The sequence below is a fragment of the Capra hircus genome, chromosome 3 (genome assembly GCF_001704415.2).
Source record: "Capra hircus breed San Clemente chromosome 3, ASM170441v1, whole genome shotgun sequence".
Classification (NCBI taxonomy): domain Eukaryota; kingdom Metazoa; phylum Chordata; class Mammalia; order Artiodactyla; family Bovidae; genus Capra; species Capra hircus.
The window spans coordinates 36643376-36663274 of record NC_030810.1 but is presented as its reverse complement, the minus strand read 5'-3'; the positions used below and the strand labels follow the sequence as shown (position 1 = coordinate 36663274).

At 42.7% G+C, this 19899-nt stretch overlaps 1 protein-coding gene across 3 annotated transcripts in view; it reads right to left on the bottom strand.

Annotated features, from left to right (window-relative positions):
• Positions 11983-19899, bottom strand: part of NFIA (nuclear factor I A) — a 401134-nt gene continuing 393217 nt past the window's right edge. For all 3 annotated transcript variants that reach the window (XM_005678336.3, XM_005678338.3, XM_005678337.3), the window contains one exon: positions 11983-19394. In XM_005678336.3, coding sequence (XP_005678393.3) covers positions 19377-19394 — 18 coding nt within the window. In that variant the 3' untranslated portion in view covers positions 11983-19376. The remainder of the gene's footprint in view (positions 19395-19899) is intronic.

The window sequence follows — 19899 nt, the reverse complement described above, 5'->3', positions numbered from 1 at the left end:
CACGTTCCAGGTCAGGGCTCCATGAATTCACGGTGACTAACAGCTGTAGAGGGTGTGCAGTTTCCCAGGCATCATTAATAGTTAAAAGAAAGGCAACTCTGTTTCGTTTCTGATCCTTAGTTTCCAAGTTGTCTTTCAGCAAGTAACTCCATCTAGAGGCTTGTGGGTAAATTCAGACCAATCAGTGATTTCTGTCAATTCTAGAACGAATGGATCCACATCCAGTTGAAAGCCATTTTCAGTGTGTGCCCTCCCCCTCTCTGGAGTTGGCCCCAATGTCAGGGGCAGCAGCGGGTGACGGGAGGGTATATGCTCCAGTCTCTCCTGCATCTGCATCTTGCACTCATGTTGCCAGAGACGCTGCTGTCCACACAGTCTCTTCTCTCGTCACAGATAATGCCTGGAGGTTGCTCTGTCTAGGGCCACCTTTGGCTGCAGGCAAGCACCCAGTGTGAGTGACTTCTTCCCCTTTCACTGGTGTGGGCTGGTTCCTACTCACCTCCGTTGTGCATCCCGTGGCCTCACCAGGCGGCCTCTTGTGGATGGCACACTGGCCCACGCCTGCAATGTCCATGTCTCCATCAGGGCGGCACAGCTGCCTCTCAAACTGTGCCTCCTACTGTCCTCAGGACTTTCTCGTATTTACTTCCCTGCGTCTGTACCCCACCTTTCAGAACAAATGGGAATACCAAATGAGCAAATTCTCAATGCTAATTCTCTTTCTTCTGAAACTCTTTCTAGCTTTCTCTTTCTAAAGCTTATATATCATTTCCTCCTTGGACAAAGGAGGAAAATGGTTGATCTCTTCCAAAAATTTGTGAAGTTGGACAAGGACAGCTGTACTTCTTGAGCTTTATGTGTAAGAGATTGGGTCTTGGCTTCAGTCACGGGCTCTGTTCATAGGAATCGATTCACTTCCAGTTTATTTTATGACTGGCTCTTTTTGAGGGGGAGGGGGAAACGAACAAAGAGTGGCCCCATGGAGCAGAATGGAGCATGTGTCCTTAATATTTCTTGGCATCTCTATTCAGATGCACGGTTTATGTTATTACCTTCCATTCAAATGAGATGGCACTCGGAAAAGAACCCCTTAGCACAGTAACTGGTACTCGGTTGTCATGAATGCAGGCCAATTTATAAAGATAATGGCTTGAGGTTTGCTGTCATTATTATAACAGAAGCAGAAATAAGGATGGTATTTTTGCTTCTCCCATCCCAAGAAGTTGGCAAAGCCTCCATGTTCTGAGTTCCCTTACCTCAGAGAGACCTTACCATTTTTTTATATTTCAAGGTCAAGAAAGAGTTGCTAGGCACCCAGGGAAAAAACCTTCATTGAACTAATTTTTTGGGGATCCAGCCTCAATAATATGGGTTAAGGCAGGAAGTTGAGGAGCTGGAAGAGGCCAAAGTGACCTTTTGATAGGACCTGAGGAAGCGGGAGTCCAGAACGTTCTGTGACACGTGGGTCACTTGCGCACAGCCATCCAGAAGGGAAAATGCTGTTTGCTGTGCAGAAGGGGCTGGACTCTGGGAATCGCAGCTCGAAGCCTCAGCTTGGAGGCACCACCTTCTGGAGTGAGAACGGATCAAATTGCCAACATCCAATGGATCATTGAAAAAGCAAAAGAGCTCCAGAAAAACATCTATTCCTGCTTTATTGACTATGCCAAAGCCTTTGACAGTGTGGATCACAAGAAACTGTGGAAAATTCTGAAAGAGATGGGAATACCAGACCACCTGACCTGCCTCTTGAGTAACCTATATGCATGTCAGGAAGCAACAGTTAGAACTGGACATGGAACAACAGACTGGTTCCAAATAGGAAAAGGAGTACGTCAAGGCTGTATATTGTCACCCTGCTTATTTAGCTTATATGCAGAGTACATCATGAGAAACGCTGGGCTGGAAGAAACACAAGCTGGAATAAAGATTGCTGGGAGAAATATCAATCACCTCAGATATGCAGATGACACCACCCTTATGGCAAAAAGTGAAGAGGAACTAAAAAGCCTCTTGATGAAACTGAAAGAGGAGAGTGAAAAAGTTGGCTTAAAGCTCAACATTCAGAAAACGAAGATCATGGCATCTGGTCCCATCACTTCACGGGAAATAGATGAGGAAACAGTGGAAACAGTGTCAGACTTTATTTTTTTGGGCTCCAAATCACTGCAGATGGTGATTGCAGCCATGAAATTAAAAGACGCTTACTCCTTGGAAGGAAAGTTATGACCAACCTAGATGGCATATTGAAAAGCAGAGACATTACTTTGCCAATAAAGGTCCGTCTAGTCAAGGCTATGGTTTTTCCAGTGGTCATGTATGGATATGAGAGTTGGACTGTGAAGAAAGCTGAGTGCTGAAGAATTGACAATTTTGAACTGTGGTGTTGGAGAAGACTCTTGAGAGTTCCTTGAACTGCAAGGAGATCCAACCAGTCTATTCTTAAAGAGATCAGTCCTAGGTGTTCACTGGAAGGACTGATGCTGAAGCTGAAACTCCAGTACTTTGGCCACCTCATGCGAAGAGTTGACTCATTGGAAAAGACCCTGATGCTGGGAGGGATTGAGGGCAGGAGGAGAAGGGGATGACAGAGGATGAGATGGCTGGATGGCATCACCGACTTGATGGACATGGGTTTGGGTGGACTCCGGGAGTTGGTGATGGACAGGGAGGCCTGGAGTGCTGCGACTCATGGGGTCGCAAAAAACACGACTGAGCGACTGAACTGAACTGAGAAACGAGTCAGACCCACCACAGGGATGGAGATCCTTTCTAGTGTTTTCTGGGTTGTTAAATGGTAGAGAGCTGGGGAGAGGACCCTGATGACTTCTTTCCCCCAGGTAGAGACTGACCCAGGCACACCATCTCCGTTCCAGTTCTCTCAGCTCTTAAATTCCAACTGTTAACATTTCTGTGAACTTCCTTTCTTTAACAGGGACTTTTATCATTCTGTGAGGACCACCTTCTTCCTCTTTTCACAAATGAAGAATGCTGAGATTCGGAGATGAGACGGTTAAGATGAAGCAGGATGGCAAAGTGTCAGAGGAGAAACTCAAACACAGGCTTGCTGAACCAGGCATCACTGCATTACCTCTCAGAGCTAGTGTTAGTCACTCAGTCGTGTCTGATTCTGCGTGACCCTATGGACTGTAGTCTGCCTGGCTCCTCTGTCCATGGAATTCCTCAGGCAAGAATACTGAAGTTGGGTTGCCATGCACTCCTCCAGGGGATCTTCCTGACCCAGGGATTGAAACTGCATCTCACGTCTCCTGCATTGGCAGGCAGATTCTTTTTCACTAGTGCCACCTGGGAAGACCTGTAAGGTGCCTACAAGCACCTTTCAGTTACAAATATCCCAGAGTATTAGTTGCTGGCACTTCTCCTCAACTAAATAGATTTCACGCCCCTTTCAGGGGTCAGAGATGAGCCCTTCAGGTTCTCCCCTAGTATCTGGATGACTTCCCTTTCTATGACAAACAGTTTCTTCACTTTTAAGTGGACTAATAGCACCTACCTTAATAAAGTACTGGGACAATTAGTGGCTAACTGGGACGACCCAGTGACACAAGCTGATCTGGGTTTCTGGGTTAGGCTGGACATCCAACCGATGGAGGAATATAAATAAGGGCCTGTACATGCATCACTTGTGCTTTTATGGGAATGAGAAAAAGGCCCTCTTGTGTGCATATATTTACCAATCTGGGAATAAGAGCAAACACAGTGTAACAGGAGAACCCTTTAAAGATCTGGGTAAATGATTTAAAATATGTAATTGGGATTTTATTTTATTTGTTATTTTCTCTGCCCTGGGTCTTCATGGGCTTTTCTCTAGTTGTGGCACTTGGGTTTAGTTGCCCCGAGGCATATGGGATCTTAGTTCCCTGACCAGGGATCGAACCAACATCCCCTGCATTGGGAAGGCAGACTCCTTACCACTGGACCACCAGGGAAGTTCCCATGCAATTGGGATTTTAAAAATCAGGTTTTGGGAAAGAACATTTTGAAAACTCTGGAAATAAATTTTAATAAAAAGTTCACTTGCAAACAGTGGTTTGTGGACATAGAGGTTTATCAGACCTGGGTGTATCGATGCTCCTGGTTCCCGGCTGGCTCCATTCAAGTCCAGGGAGAGGCCAGGTGGGTGGAGATTGGAGGGAATAAGCAGAGGCCTGAAGAGCTGTCTAGACACAGCAGCTGTCACAGGTGGGTAACTATCTGCAAACCAGCGCCCTCCAGAACTCAGACTGAGGATAGCAGGTAGAAAATAAATGGCCAAGGAGATGAGTAAATCAAAGGAGAAGAAGAATTGCCCATCTCCTGTCAGGAACCCAGTCAGCCGTCTTCAGTGGAGGTTTGGGTGCCATCTTTCCCTCCCTCCCCTGACAGACCTTTTAGAACTCATTATTGTTAAGTGTTCGTTACAGCCTAGTGTTCTCTCAGAATGGCTTGAGACCAGCGTGGGTAGATTATCTGCTTTCATTGATCTGCACTTCAGAGCTAGAGGAAGGTAAAGATGATTTAATGCCTATTTTCAAAGAATGAAGGATCTTTTGTTCAGCTCTTGCCAGGGAGCAGACAAAGGAAGCAAGATTCACCTATAACAGGAGGGGGTTGGTGGTAGACAGGAGGGAAATTTATCAGTCAGGGAGGATGGAGACACTCGCGTGAGTTATGGTATCTTCTTACCTGGAGATCTTCAAAGTAAGATATACTTCCCTCTGACAGGAGCAGTCAGAGCTGGCAGTGGGGGGTAGGATTCCTCGCTGGAAGCAGGGAAATGGACTTTAGCGACCTTTGAAGGTTGAGTCCAGCCTTCTGAGTCTAGGATAAACTAAGATGAGAAAATTTATGGCTTTGACATCCACCATGTGAATAAATCTGAGCCTCTGCTGGAGTTTAGGAGAAAGAAGATTCCGGAAGCCTGCTCTGGCTTAACCACTCTATCAGTCCAGGTTCCAGCAGGAAACAGATGGCATATTCAACGCAAGATCATTTGCGAGAGGTTAACAAAGAGGCTATTGACAAAGCTTTGGGCAAGATGTAGAGAACTGTCAAAGGACCGAGCAGTACCCAAAACTCTTACCACCTCCTGCGCAAAGGGATGAGGAGAGGGAGCCGTTATTAGAACCCAAAAGGCAGAAACAAGGACCATCCTGAGAGGGGCTGTAACCTTCTGATAAGGAATGCCACCAGCCAGCAGGGACCTAGGGAGAGAGCCTGGGACGTAAATGCCCTGACATCTCTGTCCTCTCTCCCACACAGCTGCTTTCTGGGCTTCCAATCAGCCGGTCCAGACTGAAAACCTGAGAGCAAGGAAGCCCATTGACGAGGTCACACAGTCAGCCTCCTGAGCTGACAGCAGCTTGGAGAAGGGTGAAGGGTAGATCAGGAGGAGCAAGGAAAGCTGAATGACACTGCCATTGCTGGTTCCGTCACACAACAAAGTGTCTGTTACATGCCAAGCAGTGTTCTAGGCACTAGGAAGAAGGCAGTGAACCAGATTTACATTTGCAACTGATTTTGATTTAGAAATGCACCCCTCCCCATAGACCCCATATGCATTTGTTAATATAAGTAAGGAGAGCTACTGAAACTCTGTGCCTCAATATCCTCATCTGTAAAGTGGGAACAACAGTTGTAAGTCCTTCATGGGGTTGGGTTACATGTAAAGCCCTGAGAAAGACATGTGGTGTGAAGTAAGAGCTCATCCTGTACATGTTACTGTTCTTACTATTGTTATGCTATTGCTATTTATATCTTTTCTCCAGTCTCTTGAGCTCTTTCTCATCCTTAAAGACCTACATTGTGCAGACTCCTCCCTGTGGCTCTCTCTCCCCTCTCCCTCCCCTCGGGCACACCTGAGCCCAGGTGATCTGGCATATGATGCCTCCCTGGTTCTTACAAGGCCAAGATGCAGTTATTTGGTTTACATGTTTGTTTGCTCTGCTAGACTCTGTGCAGCTTGGGGATGGTCTCAGATTCAGGTCCTTCTCCAGCCCCGTGTTCTGGCAGAGGGGAGGAACTCCATAGTCGAGGTCGAGTTTGTTTTGAATGACTTCACCTATGAGATTTTGTAGCTTCGGGGACCCGAGCATGGCCCAGGCCTGTGTTCAGAAGCCAGGATGTAGAAGTGGAGAGAGCAGATGCACTAAATGAAGCGATTTCATGGCCCTAAGAATCCAGCCCCACTGCTCCATAGAGCCTGATCGGAAGCCCCGCCTCCCTGCCCTGGAACTGACTTCTGTCCCAAGCGCATACATTCACAGGGAAGAGAATGCCCACTGAACAGGGAGGCAAAAACAGAAAGACCCTCGTCTGAGTTTACAGACGACCAGAATCATTAATCTTGTTCTTCATTAAGGCAGAAGCTGGCTTTCTTCTTCTTCTTTTTTTTAATCAGCAGTAAGGGACAAGGAGAGAGTTTTTGACATTAAGACCGACACTGCTTTGCCTCTGCAGATGCTGTCTGAGGAGAAAAAAATAAAAAAAAACATCTTGGGATGGAGTTGGTAAAGAACAGTTCCTGGGCACCTTTCACTTCAGCATAGTTATTTTGGCCACAGCTTCCAGAGTCAGGGCACAAACACACGGTGAGTTCCTTGATTAATCCCGTAACTGTGTGTGAGGCAGCCTTGGGACTGCATCCCATTGGGTCAATTTCCAAGGTCAAAGGATACGCTTCCAATTTAGTGGTCAAACATGTTCATGCCACAGGGACACAGTTTATAAGATGGAGCCTGGGAAAAACTCTTCAGGACAAATGGACCAGTTTCTTCAGCAAATAATTGCAAGGAAAATACAAGAGAAGAAGGGGACTCTACAGATTTAAATCTTTAAGATATGTACAAACCTATTAGTGTATGGACTTTATTTGGATCCTTATTTGAACAAAGTATTTTAAAAATCGTAAGACAGTTGGGGGTATTTGAACACTGATTATTTGATATTAAGGAAGTGTTGCTAATATTTGGGGTATGAAAATGGTATTGTGAATACATTTATAAGAGTCTTTGCTTTTTACAGATGTATTCTGGAATATTTATGAATAAAATATATGATGCATGAAATTTGCTTCAGAATAATCTGGGGATGGTCAAGAAGTGAATGGAATATAGAGGGAAAGGAAAGTGAAATGAAAGTCACTTAGTCATGTCCAACTCTTTGCTGTCCCATGGATTATACAGTCTATGGAATTCTCTAGGCCAGAATACTGGAGTGGGTAGCCTTTCCCTTCTCCAGGGGATCTTCCCAACTCAGGGATAGAACCCAGGTCTCCTGAATAGCTGGTGGATTCTTTACCAGCTGAGCCACAAGGGAAACCCAAGAATACTGGAGTAGGTAGCCTATCCCTTCTCCAGTGGATCTTCCCTACCCAGGAATTAAACCGGGGTCTCCTGCATTGCCAAAGGATTCTTTACCAACTGAGCTGTCAGCTATCAAGCCCAGAATTTAGAGGGGGTAGAAGTTAATTATAAGTGATGAATAGGAGGTACATGGGAGTTCACCAATCAATTCTATTTTGTACATGATGGTATTTTTCTATAGTAGAAAAAAAATTAAATATGTTAGGAATAAATGTACTTTTTGCTTGTTACCAGGTACCCTGAAATGAACTTTAAATTCAAACTGAACATGCCAGAAATGGGCTTATATGTTCTGGAGATGAAAGCTTGCTCATTCCTCACCGGGCATGGGAAGCCCTATTTCTCCCTGAAGGCCAGTAAGATCTCTACACTTTAGCTTTTTTTTAAACTAAGAGCCAGAACTTGAAGGGATAAAACGATGACTAGCATCACTTCTCTTGGCCAACTTCCCTGTCTGATGAGAATGGATTTCCCTAGCTGTTCACACTGTTGAGGAAAACAGGAACCAGAGCCAGGTGGGTCTAGACTCTAGTTGGATTTTATTCAGTGTCCCTAGTGCCTAATGCTTGCAACTGTGCTTCTCTGCACATTCTCAGCCACAGTCCTTGAGCCGCTGGGGCCTCTCTCTCAATCAAGACTGACAGAGAGGTGTAATAATTTGTTTAATATCATATGGCCTGGGCATGGTGATCCAATGGTTAAGAATCTACCTGCCAAAGCAGGGAACACGGGTTCGCTGGTCTGGGAAGATCCCACATGCTTCGAGGCAACTAAACCAGTGCACCGCAACTACTGAGCCTGACAGCCAAAACTACAGAAGTCCGTGTGCCCTGGAGCCCAGGCTTTGCACAAGAGAAGCCACTGCAATGAGAAGCCTGTGCACCACAACTAGAGAGTAGCCCCCACTAACTGAACTAGAGGAAGCCTGCACGCAGCAATGCAAACCCAGTTCACCCAAAAAATTTTTTTTATTTTAAAAATTTTAAAAATACATCACATGGCCCAGGTGACGAATGAATGGTGAAACTGGGACTCACATCCAAGTGCTTTCTGGTTTCAAGCCCAGACTTCTTCCCGCTATACCATACTGCCCTGCCAGTGTCAGGGTTCCTTTCATTAGGATGCAGCAATCCAAGGTTGCAAATAATAATAGTTACGTGGTTGGTACTGTATGGAGTACTCTACATGTATTAATTCATTTCAGCCCTCTTAATGATCTCATAAGGTATGTATTATCCTTGCACCCATTTTACAGATAGGAAAATGGAGGCCCCTAGTGTCACAGAACTAATAAAATGAGGAACTGACATTTAAACTCAAGAATATCTGTCCTCAAATCTTTGACTATACGTTTTATACTACTTCTCCCTATTTAGTGGAAGATGAAAGTTTTTTCAGAATTCCCCCAAATAGAGACCTGGAAATGACAAGGAAGAGAACTTACACCATCAGTGTGCTGAAAGAATGACTTAGCTCTATATCTTGGAATCAGTTATTTTTTAAGTCATAGCATTCTCATAGCACTTAACAATTGCCAGGCCACTGTTAGCCACTTTACAAATGTTAATTCATCAAATACTCACAGCAGCCTGGTGAGGTGGTTGTATGCTGTTATCCTTTTTCCCATCTTACCGATGGAAACTGAGGCACTTGCCAACACCACAGAGCTAATAAAATACAGAGCCAAGATTCAATCCAGGCAGTCTTCCACCTGACCCTGTGCTTTGATCCAACCTCGCCTTCACCTTGAGCCTGGTACACATATCTGTCCTAGAGTATGTCAATGAAGGAGCAGTGTTAACTGACTTTAACTCCCAAGTCTTAACTCCAACTAATAAAGACCAAAGTTCTGCTATTGGCCTGAGTAATAACCGAAAGGTAGTAACTGATTCTAACTTGGACTCTAAGGCAAGTATGGGAAAAACGGATCCATTCACCTGAGTTACAAATATGTTTTGAGGACGGACTCCACCTTTTTGAAAGCTGCAATAATGAGAGAGAAAATATTAAATTTAATGGAATAAATCACCTACATCACTTGGCACACAGAAGAGGTCAGTACACAGTAGCTGTTAACATCCTCACAACCTCTCTGCTCTGTCTCCTTCTTGCTCACTCCATCATGGGTGCCACAGCCCAGGCGCCCGTCCTCTCTCTGGTCACTGTAGCATGCTCTCTCTGGATTTCTCCACTCAGCCTCCTCTCCACAGTGCACCACCCATGCCCAAAACCAATCTGTTCTCCATTCTCCTGAGGGAGGGTTATCCTTCCTGGTCCTCTTGAACCACACGTGCTCTGGCCAATGAAATGTGAGTGCAAGTGGTGTGTGTCAATTGCAGACAGAGTTGTTGAAAGCCAGTGCGTGTCCTCCTTGCTCCCAGGCTGACGCATCCCTCAACCATCCTGATGGTGGTCACTTTTCACCCTGGGTCCTAGAACGAGGAGACTATACAGAAGCCCCAGCAACCCTTGACAGACATGCAAAATAGGGTGCAAGCTTTTATTGTTTGTTGTAATACACTGTACGTTTGGGTCTGCTTGTGCCACAGCATAGATATGGCCTAATCTGACTGATACATGTTTTATGATGCTCTTGCAGGGAGGACAAAGTTCTCTAATATGCCGGCAAGGCCCCACAATATTGTGATCTAAACATGAAGCTTCATCTTGTACCGTATTTCCTCTTTTTCTCCTCTTCATCCAAACAGGCCTTCTTTCAACCCCTCCTAGGCCTACTACAGGCTGTTTGTACATGCTATTCCCTCTGCCTAGAACATTCTCCCAGCTGCCTACCCGCTTTGCCTGGTTATTCTGTTTCACCAGCCTCAGTTGACTTTCACAGCAATTATGTGTATCCTTTATACCACCCAATTGCTGACAGATGTGCAATAAGTTAAACACTTCACTTTGCTGCTGTTTGTTGAAATAATGCTTATCTTGCCCACTAGGCTGTGTACTTCCTAACAATAGTTGCCCAGTCTTTGCTTACTGACTAGCCTTAGCCCTTGATACATAATAGGTACTCAAAAGACATTTATTGAATAAACAGTTCAGGCAAAATATTGTAGTGATTATAGGAAGGATGTTGGAGCCAGACTTCTTAGATTCACATCTTACCCTGCCATGTATTTGTTGAACGACTTTGGGTAAATTACTGAATCTCTCTTTGTCTCAATTTCTTCATCTCTAGAAGGGGGATTACAAATGGAAGTGATCCCATAGGGTGTCTGTGAGGATTAACTGGATTAAGATAGTGGTTATTTACTTGCTGTCTCTGGTCTCCAAGCCCACCCTTCTGTTCCATGGGGCCATGGCTTCCTTATGATATTTTTCCAGACTCCTTTGCTGGATGGCTCTGTTTCGATAAAGCTGATGAGAAACTCTGGCAGGAGCCTAGGAGTAGGAGGGAAGGAACTTCACTCTGGGTTCATTTCCTACACACAACGTGATAGCTAAGAGGATAGAGGTGCAAACCACCCCAGCTCCTTTCAATTCTCCCAGCACCAGTCACGCTTTACTGCCTCTGAAGTGCTGGTACCTGTGGCTGTAACCCCCTTGAGGGCCCAGCATCAGCTGCCCACATCCTCTGAGAGGTCTGAGTAAGGGCCATGTGGCAACTCGTGAGGGCCTCACGGTGACTCCTCTCAGTAAAGATCCAAATATCCGTAGGGAGTTCCTCCTTGGAGCTTCTGGTCTGGTAACCCAACCTTTCATTTTTGTTTCTCTAACTCCAGGGGAGGTGGCTGTACTCGTGTTGGAAAACCTGACTGGACCCTTTTCCTGGTTCCAGACTGGGCCTTAACTGATACACTACCTAAAGCACCAACACAATGGACATGAATTTGAGCAAACTCTGGGAGATGGTGGAGGAAAGAGGAGCCTGGCATGCTGCAGTCCATGGGGTTGCAGAGTTAGATATGACCTAGCAAGTGAACAACAAGAACTCTAAAGCACTGAGAACAGTCTCAAGCACACAATCAGCACTCTGTGAGTGTGAAGTTTGCATTTGTCTAAGTAGGTAAAAGGGGTTTCCCAGGTGCTGCATGGCAATGAATCCGCCTGCCAATGAAGGAGATGCAAGAGACAAGGGTTTGATCCCTGTGTCAGGATGGTCCCCTGGAAGAGGAAATGGCAACTCATTCCAGGATTTTTGCCTGGAAAATCCCATGCACAGAGGAGCCTGGCAGGCTACAGTCAACAGGGCTGCAAACTCTCAGACATGACTGAGCACACGTGCGTGCGCGCACACACACACACACACACACACACAAGTTCTAGGTACACTGGTTGTGCTAAGATCCAGGGATACAGAGAATAAGATATTATCCTTGCCTCCAAGAAGCTTTCAGTCCAATGGCAAAGACAAGACATAAAGGTAAATAACACAACTGAGTGACTGAGCACACGCGCACGCGCGCGCGCACACACACACACACACACACACACACACAAATAGGTAAACGAGCCAACAGGAGGGCGCCTGACATCTGTCAAGGATGACGCAAGCGACAGGTGCAAAGACTGGCTGTCTTTAGGGGAAACACCCATAACACCCATAACTATCACTCAAACGTCACCTTCCAGGTGCGATTTAAAGCAAATGATGACGCAGCTTCCATAGCATTAGCAATTTTTTATTTTCCTTTTTTGTTGCATAGGAAATGCAGTACTTGCTTCCAGTAATTGTATTGTAATGTGAGACGGTGGTAGCACTAATGGTTGAATACAAGAGTTAAACTAATCCACACCAGCTCAAAAAACCTGTGGAGATTTAGTTGAATAAGAATGGACGCCCACAGTGATTCTCAACCAATTACAAATTTTCACAGAACACAGTCAAACTAAAAGGGTAACTATGAGGGTCAATACAAGTATACTAGAGGCACAGGGGGCCCGGCTCATAAAAAACAAATGTCAAACTAACTGATTAACACGGGGGGTGTTCAGTTTCACAACAGATCTCTTATCATTGGAAGTGTTTAATCCCCTTCTCCCACAATTTGAAATGAAAAAAACAAACAAACAAAAAAAAAACCCAGAAAACAAAAAAGGAGGTATCTTGAGCAGACAGATTTCCAAGGGTGGTGGGACAAGCCCTCAGTGAACTTTGTTCTGGTAAGAGGTCAGGGCTGCAGGGGAGGGGGGTCGTGTATTTGCCTTTGAAAGTCTACCTTGAGGACCTCCTAGAATCTGATAAACCTCCAGCTCTAGGTCAAGCCAGTACCTCAGCAGTGATGCTACCAACTGCCTTCACAGTGCAGAAAGGCAGTCGGAGACTAGGGAGAAATCTTTAGGCCTCCATCCCAACGTAGCCAGTGGCCTTTGTGACCTTCGGCTGAGATGTTTGAAAAAAAAAAAACAGTGCTAAATTATAGACTATTATTTTTTAAAAAAATTGAAAAATAAAAATAACACAAATAGAATCAAAAAGGGAAAAATCTTCTGTCATTTTGAGAAGCTGAGCATAAAAACAGCAGGAAAAATAGCCCCATTCACCGGACACCATTTGTCCCAGAAACCGCCACGGAGAGACACAAGTTCACGTGGAACACCCTGGGGGGCGTTCTCCACTGTGCCGGTGGTAGGGCTGGATTCGCAGAGGCACTTGCACCATACACTCTCGTGGTCCAGACACACTTTGGAAATTGTGTTTTTTGAATTGAATAGCATCAGGAAATGTGATGCTCCTGTGGAAACTCATGATGTCTGGCACTCAGGCAAAGTCCTGCCCCTACATTCTGCTGTCTCCCTTGTTACCATGCTCAAGGGCAGGTGGTCCCCTCTTATCTTTCTGAGCATTGCTGAAATCTGCTCTCCGTTTCCCCATCACCCTAACTGATTATAAAAGGGGAATAAAAAATCAAAGGCAGATCAGTGCTGGCTTAGGGGAAAAAAAAATGAGATAAAAGATTTCATTTGGGAAGCAAGTCATTTCAAATTTAGACCGAAAAAGAAAAAAGTTATATTAAAAAAAATCCCGTGTTAATAGCCAATTTCTTTTTCTTATGAATCGGGCCCAAAGTTTGTACAGCGTTTTATTTTTGAAGAAAATATTGCAACTGTGCATGAAACTAAATAGCCATGTGATTCTGTAAAGATTTTTTTTTTTTCTTTTTTTTTTCTCTTAATACGAGGAAGTCTGGTGTGAAGACGGATCAAGCATGGGTACCTGGCTGAACATTGTCCATTAAGAAAATGCTTCAGTATCGGCAAAGCTTCAGTCGAGGGTGAAGGGAAATGTCCCTCATTTTGAAATATCCTCAGTGTCTTCAGAGCAGAGTTCTTGAAATTCAAATGGTTGTTTTGAGACAAAAGTCTTGCCAGGGACTGATTTCTGAAATCAAACACCCATGCTTGTCCCCTAGGAAAAAGAAAACAAAAAACAAAAACGAAAACAAAAACACAAGTAATACTGAATTTAAGTAAATGTATACCTCCAAAATACTGAAAACTGCCGAAATCAAGAAAAGACAGAATTTGCGTTCTCAGTGAAATACCTTTAAACCTAGCTGACAAGAACCAAGTCAGAAAAAAAGACTAACATAATCTTGAGTAATATTCATACAGTTCACTAAGCATTATGGAATAGCATGCATTAATATTGTACGGTTATTTTACATCACCTATACCAGAAGGTCCTGACTGACAGACAGCGAAGGCTACCGGTGTAGAAAAATCTTACTTCAGAAGAGCAATATAATACAGATTTCACAGGCACTACATTTTAATATATCAGGTATTATGCTGGTTTTCTTATAATTCTTTCTGTCCTAAAGCTGGCATTATAACAATGACCAAAAAGGCAAGGATTGAAGTAAACGGAAAGTAGATACCAAAGTTGATATAGTTTTTTTCTTCAGATAGGTTAGTGCATAGTTCTCATGCAGATAAACACTGCTATGCATTTACACTGTTGGAAAGCAGAGTGAATTGAGCCCAAGTTGTCACATTTGTGTAAATCATTTTGTCAGCCTGTAATAGCACCATGTAATGGATTTGCATTAAACATTAAATTGATTTCAGGATTGGTGACACAGTATTCACTACAGTTAAGTGCTATGGAATAGCTTCAATGTTACCTGCTATATATCAAAGCAATTTTCATCCCACTGCTTTTTTATTGGAAAAAATAAAAGGAAAACATACACGACACTAATTAGACGAATGCACAGCCTTGGACGTGGAGAAGGCAGAGCGGGTTTACTGTCAAACAGTAAATACATGCATTGACTTCAGGACGAAAGTGGCCTTGGAAAAGCTGATTTGAATGAAAGCTGTGCTGGGGGCAGTGCAGCTTTCTGAGACTGTCTTAAATCTTAGGACAGGTCTCGGAGGGTGGGTGGTGAGGTGCCACTGAAGCTCTCCGTACATTACCATGCCAGTTGTGTTTTAAATTTGTTCTATGGAGGCCTGCTACCAGGAAAAAGAGACAAGAAGAAAAAGAAAGAAAGAAAATGAAAGAGAGAGAGACCACTACAGCTATGGACAAAATGATACTTCCAGAGACATGATGCCATGTACATTAAATGACATTCTTAGAAACCCCTCCCCACCAAAAAAAAAAAAAAAATCAAAAGGAAAACTTTTTTTTTCTTAATCCAGATTTTGTAAATACTTTATGACACTGTAACTACAGAATTCAAAGCCTATGAGGATAAGGACTTGAAAAGTAAAAGACAAACTTTTTGAGACGGGGTTTTGCGTCTTCCAGTGGGCTGTCTGAATACTGTGACTCTGGGAAGTCTGGGTTCCTTTACACTTCACCTGTCAGAATGTGAAGAATACACGCTTCGGGAAGTGGACCTTGGCCCGCCTGTAGCCCACGCCTGACTGCGGGGTGGGGGCGGGGAGGAGCTGACATAGTAACTGTCATGCCAGGGTGTGAAGAAAGAGAAAACCTAGTTCAAACCTCAAAGGAAAGAAAAACGTGTGGGATGGAGAGAGCGGGCTTTGGAAAGAGGGCCTCTGCCCATTAACGGTCAGACAAGGAGCGTTTTTGTGGCAGGGAGATGGGCCAGAAAAAAAAAAAAAAATTATACAGGAAAATGATATGATTTAGTGTTTGTGCCTCTGACTTCAGTTCCCAAAGAAAAAAATGGAGAGTTATTTGAGGGACTTATCTTTGCCAATATTGTTAATGCCATTTGAAGGGAGAGAAAAAATTCGCATGTGTCTCAGAATCAAGGGCTGGGCCTTCAAGTGTGGATGGCCCTCGGTCTGTCAGTCTACACACCCCAGGTAGCAACGTCTTCCTCAAACATCTTCGCTTGACTTTGAGTCTAAAAAGGTTAAACACTCGTATTGTTGATGTTTCTTTTTTCCTGCTTGATCACAACTAAACTACAGTTTCCTGCTGCTTTCTGGACAATGAAACATGAACAAAAATATAACTTAGTGTGTTTAATACTTAATCCCTGTTCGTTATCACCCTAGACTGCCTCCCTAATGTTTTAAAGCCTTTAAAACATTTTTTTTTCCTGCAAATCTGTTCAGAGTTCCCTAATTTTAGCTTCATCAAACTTAATACAACAGAATACCTTCAAAAATACAGCATACCTGTAACGTCCATTTACAATGGTTTTTCAGTAGACCTATACTTCTCAAGCATAGGAATATGCTATACCATTGAAAGAAAAAACAAAACAAAACTGTATTTAAATACTTACAAAAAAAAAAAAAGGAAACAGGAAAGTTTTAAACTTAAATCCAGTTCCCAAAGGGAGAGGGGGCAGGAAAGAAAGAAAAGCCATTCTATGAACGCTGCCTTTATAATGAACAATCAGAAATTTCACTAGGCTAATTTGACAGAAATTTTTCCTCATTTAAACAACATTACAAAAGTCCTGCATTATAAAATAGGGTAGAATAAATCAGTGTAATCAATAAAACTATACAACAATACAAATTACATATCTTCTGAGTGGGCAGTTAATCTCTCTCTTTGCAGTCATGACTACAACATGCTCACTAAAAACAACTAAAACTGCCCAAACTATTGCTTAGTTTGTTTTGTTTTAAAAAAAGGGTGCAATTTTATTGTATATACAACCAATTTACTGGTAATACCTTGGCTTATCGCAAGGCTCTGACAAAATGTTTGTCTAGGCTTTTTTCCCTTCACTGTGAAGCACTGAAAGCTGCTATTTTTTTCTTTTTTTTTTTCTTTTTTCTTTTTTTAGTGCACATATGTCATAATAAAGTAATGCCCAGCTAAGTGCTATAGGGGAAGGCAAAGTATGCTGGCTGGCTAGAGGAAGTGACACCATATACTGACAATCACACCATACAACAGCGCCAAACGACTATTCAACCACTTATCAGACACATATGAAAGTCCAAAATGTTTTATTTTATTTTTTTTTCCTTAAATAGAGATAACCAGTAAACAATTTTCAGAACTTGGAAGTTTAAAAACGTGCATATAAAAATGGGCATTATATACTTTGTATTGAATGTGGATTGACTGCAGTCTGCTAAGAAAAATGGGGTGTGGGAGCTGAAGAAAAGGGAAGTTGTCTTTTTTTTTTTTAAGGCTTGCTTGTGAAAGGAACAGTTGTAAAAACAAAATTGCTTGAAGCAGGGTCAGCTTAGTGCTTCACAGTTTGACTGCTTCTCTAAGAGGAGCCCTTCCTGCGCACGTGCATTCAAAAATCACAAAAAAAGTACAAAGACAGACACCTAAACACACTGCGTCAAGTGCAGCACCGACTTTGGTCAAATAAAAAAAATAAAAGAAAAATTAATCATTGCTAAGCTTTCCTACACGATATAAGCAGGTATTGCATATTTTCATATATCTGGGGGCGGGGCGGGGGAAAATAAAGGAAGACTCCAAATAAATTGTAAAATGCAGCAACATCCAAAATACTGATATTCTAAGCATCTACAGATCTCAGAATAGCACTGCCACTGACCGCAGAGGACAATAAAGACTACTCCTATCTGCGGGACAACTAACTCTCTATTTAGTCCTAGATGTTGAAACTGACAATGGCTGACATAAAAGTCACATTTACAAAAAGTGTCTCCAAATGCTTGACTAGGGAAAAACCCCTTTCAATAGAGGAGCATGTGCAACAATTCCACAAATAATCGCTATCCAGGGCAAGGCACATTGATATGGAATTTTTGTTTTCGTGCAAATTAAGGAAAAAAAACAAAACAAAACAACATTGTTTCGGGGGGGAAAGATGAGGAGCAAAGTGTCTTCCCAAGAATTTCAGTTACTTGATTGTATAGGACAGTAGTAGAACCCTTCTGAAGGGCTGAAAAACATAGTTTAAAGGCAAGTGCCTAGAGTAGGGATTACAATATTGTGTCTTAATGCACTCTACTTTATCCTACATTAACTATATAAAAATTAGTTACTAACACTAGAACATGCAGAGACTTTCTCTGATCAGCAGGGCTCGCCAACCAGAACGTATATATATGTATAGTATAGGAAACCTTCTTGAAGTTGCGTGGGAAGCAAAGGGGTGCTTCGCTGTCTGGTAGAAAAATCACTTGCACTTTTTTTTTTGTTATTTTTTGTTTGTTTTTTGTATTTTTTTTTTTTACATAAGATACAGGACATTTGGGGGTGCAAACTTTTTTTCCCTAACAAGTGCCCTTGATCTGAATGGGCACCAGCATTTGTCTCAGTATTGGTTTCATTATTATTATTAAAATTATTTTCCCATAGCCCAGTTCAGGGGCGCAAAGGTCTTTAAATTTTCTGGACAATCTCTGGAACAATGAAGTGTCTGATAACTGATAAATCCTATGTTGCCAGATACACGTAAAAATTTTCAGAATTGGCATAATCCATTCTAGTGACTTCTAGCTTATAAAATTAACAGATACCATGATTTTATTTTAGTTATGTGCTTTGATAACAGAAAATAATTAATTAGCATTTAATGTAGTTAACATATTGTGGTAAAAGCACCATTAGATTTGTTTTTTTGTTTTTTTTTTTTTAATTTTCCTTCAGTTTTTAAAGGGATACAAGTTTAACAATAAAAAACATAAAAAGCAAAAATAGCTCCCCTTTTTCTTGCAAGGCTGTTTTTTACCCCAATAATTTAGAGTCCTGGGGTGGAAGGACTTGAAAAACAAAAATAGAATTTTCAACAATCTCTATCTTACAAAGATATTTAGCTATCCAATGAAATTGCACTTTACTCAATTCAAAATTCGATTGTTTTGATTGATTCCTGTCAGTTTCTGTCAAAACAGACCATCTTCCCCATTTCCACGTGAATTTGTGTCATTGTTGAAATTGTTGAAAAAATGTTTTTTTTTTTTTGTTTTTTTAATGTAAGTGCAGCATTTCAAAACTTTTAAAAAACTGAATAGTAGTAGTAGTAGTTTGCCATTTTCGGAATTATTCTGCAACGTGAGTGGATTCACTGTCCTTCCGGGCCATGTTACCTAGTTAACGGCTGACTGCTGAACCAAACCAAACTAAAAGAAAAAACAAAAAAGGAACATAACTGCGATTTCTTTTTCCAATATGTTACAGAAAAACATTGCCCTTTGACTGTCCCGTAAGTTATATATATTGCAGATCTCAGCTACTACAAAAGATTTAGTTCTCCAAGCGCCTCCTGATTGCTCGAAGAGGCTCACACCAGTATGGGTAAATTCATGAAATACTGTGAAACGGCGGGCTCTGTAAAGAAAGTGTGTTACAACAGGAAGTCAGTGAGCAAGGGTAGACCTTCTCTAGCCACACTGCCTAATGCTCACGCAACCACGGAAACACTTCAAATGTTACAAAGCCCAACCATTTCCAGCACCATATGAGAAAATTACAACAGTTCCTAAAGTATTAAAAAAAAAATCCCAAAAGGTTATGGCCTTTGCTGTTGGACCATAATGCTTGCTGTTTCCATGTACAAGTTGATTTGATTCTCCCCTTCCAGTGACAGTGAAGTTGTAACCGCGCTGGGTTGAGGATGCGTCCATGTTACAGAGTTGAGAAGGGGTCAGGTGGTCTGTCTGGTGGATGGTGGGACGCTGCGACTTTTATCCCAGGTACCAGGACTGGAAGACAAGAGGAAAAGTGCAATTAGAGCCACAATTTGGAAAATAACACATTTTAACTGCGGCCTTTCCACTGGTGAAATCAAGATCTGTGTTAGGGGTAAAGGGCGGTTTTCACCGGTAAAAGTAAAAGAATGACAAAGAGTAAAGCTTAAGACTCTGAAACTGCTCTTACTCTCCTGAAATTGGAGTTCAGTGTCTTTGCTGGGGGCTGCCAATGCTCTGAGTGTAACCTGCACAACCAAGTACTTATGCCTACTTGAAAGACATGCATGGTACGGACGCTCCAATCTGGCGAGGGCAGCTGTAGCAGAGCAGGAAGCTCTATCACCTGGTTTTTGATTGAACCCTCAGCGCCTAGCTCAGTGCCTGGAATACAGGCTTCCAAACAAAGCAGAGGGGGAATGAATGGAGAATGGGTGAAGGGAGAGGTTTTATATCATCATGGATGTCTTCTCTGATGAATCTCACAGCATCTCCTTTTCAATGAGAAGTTATCATAATG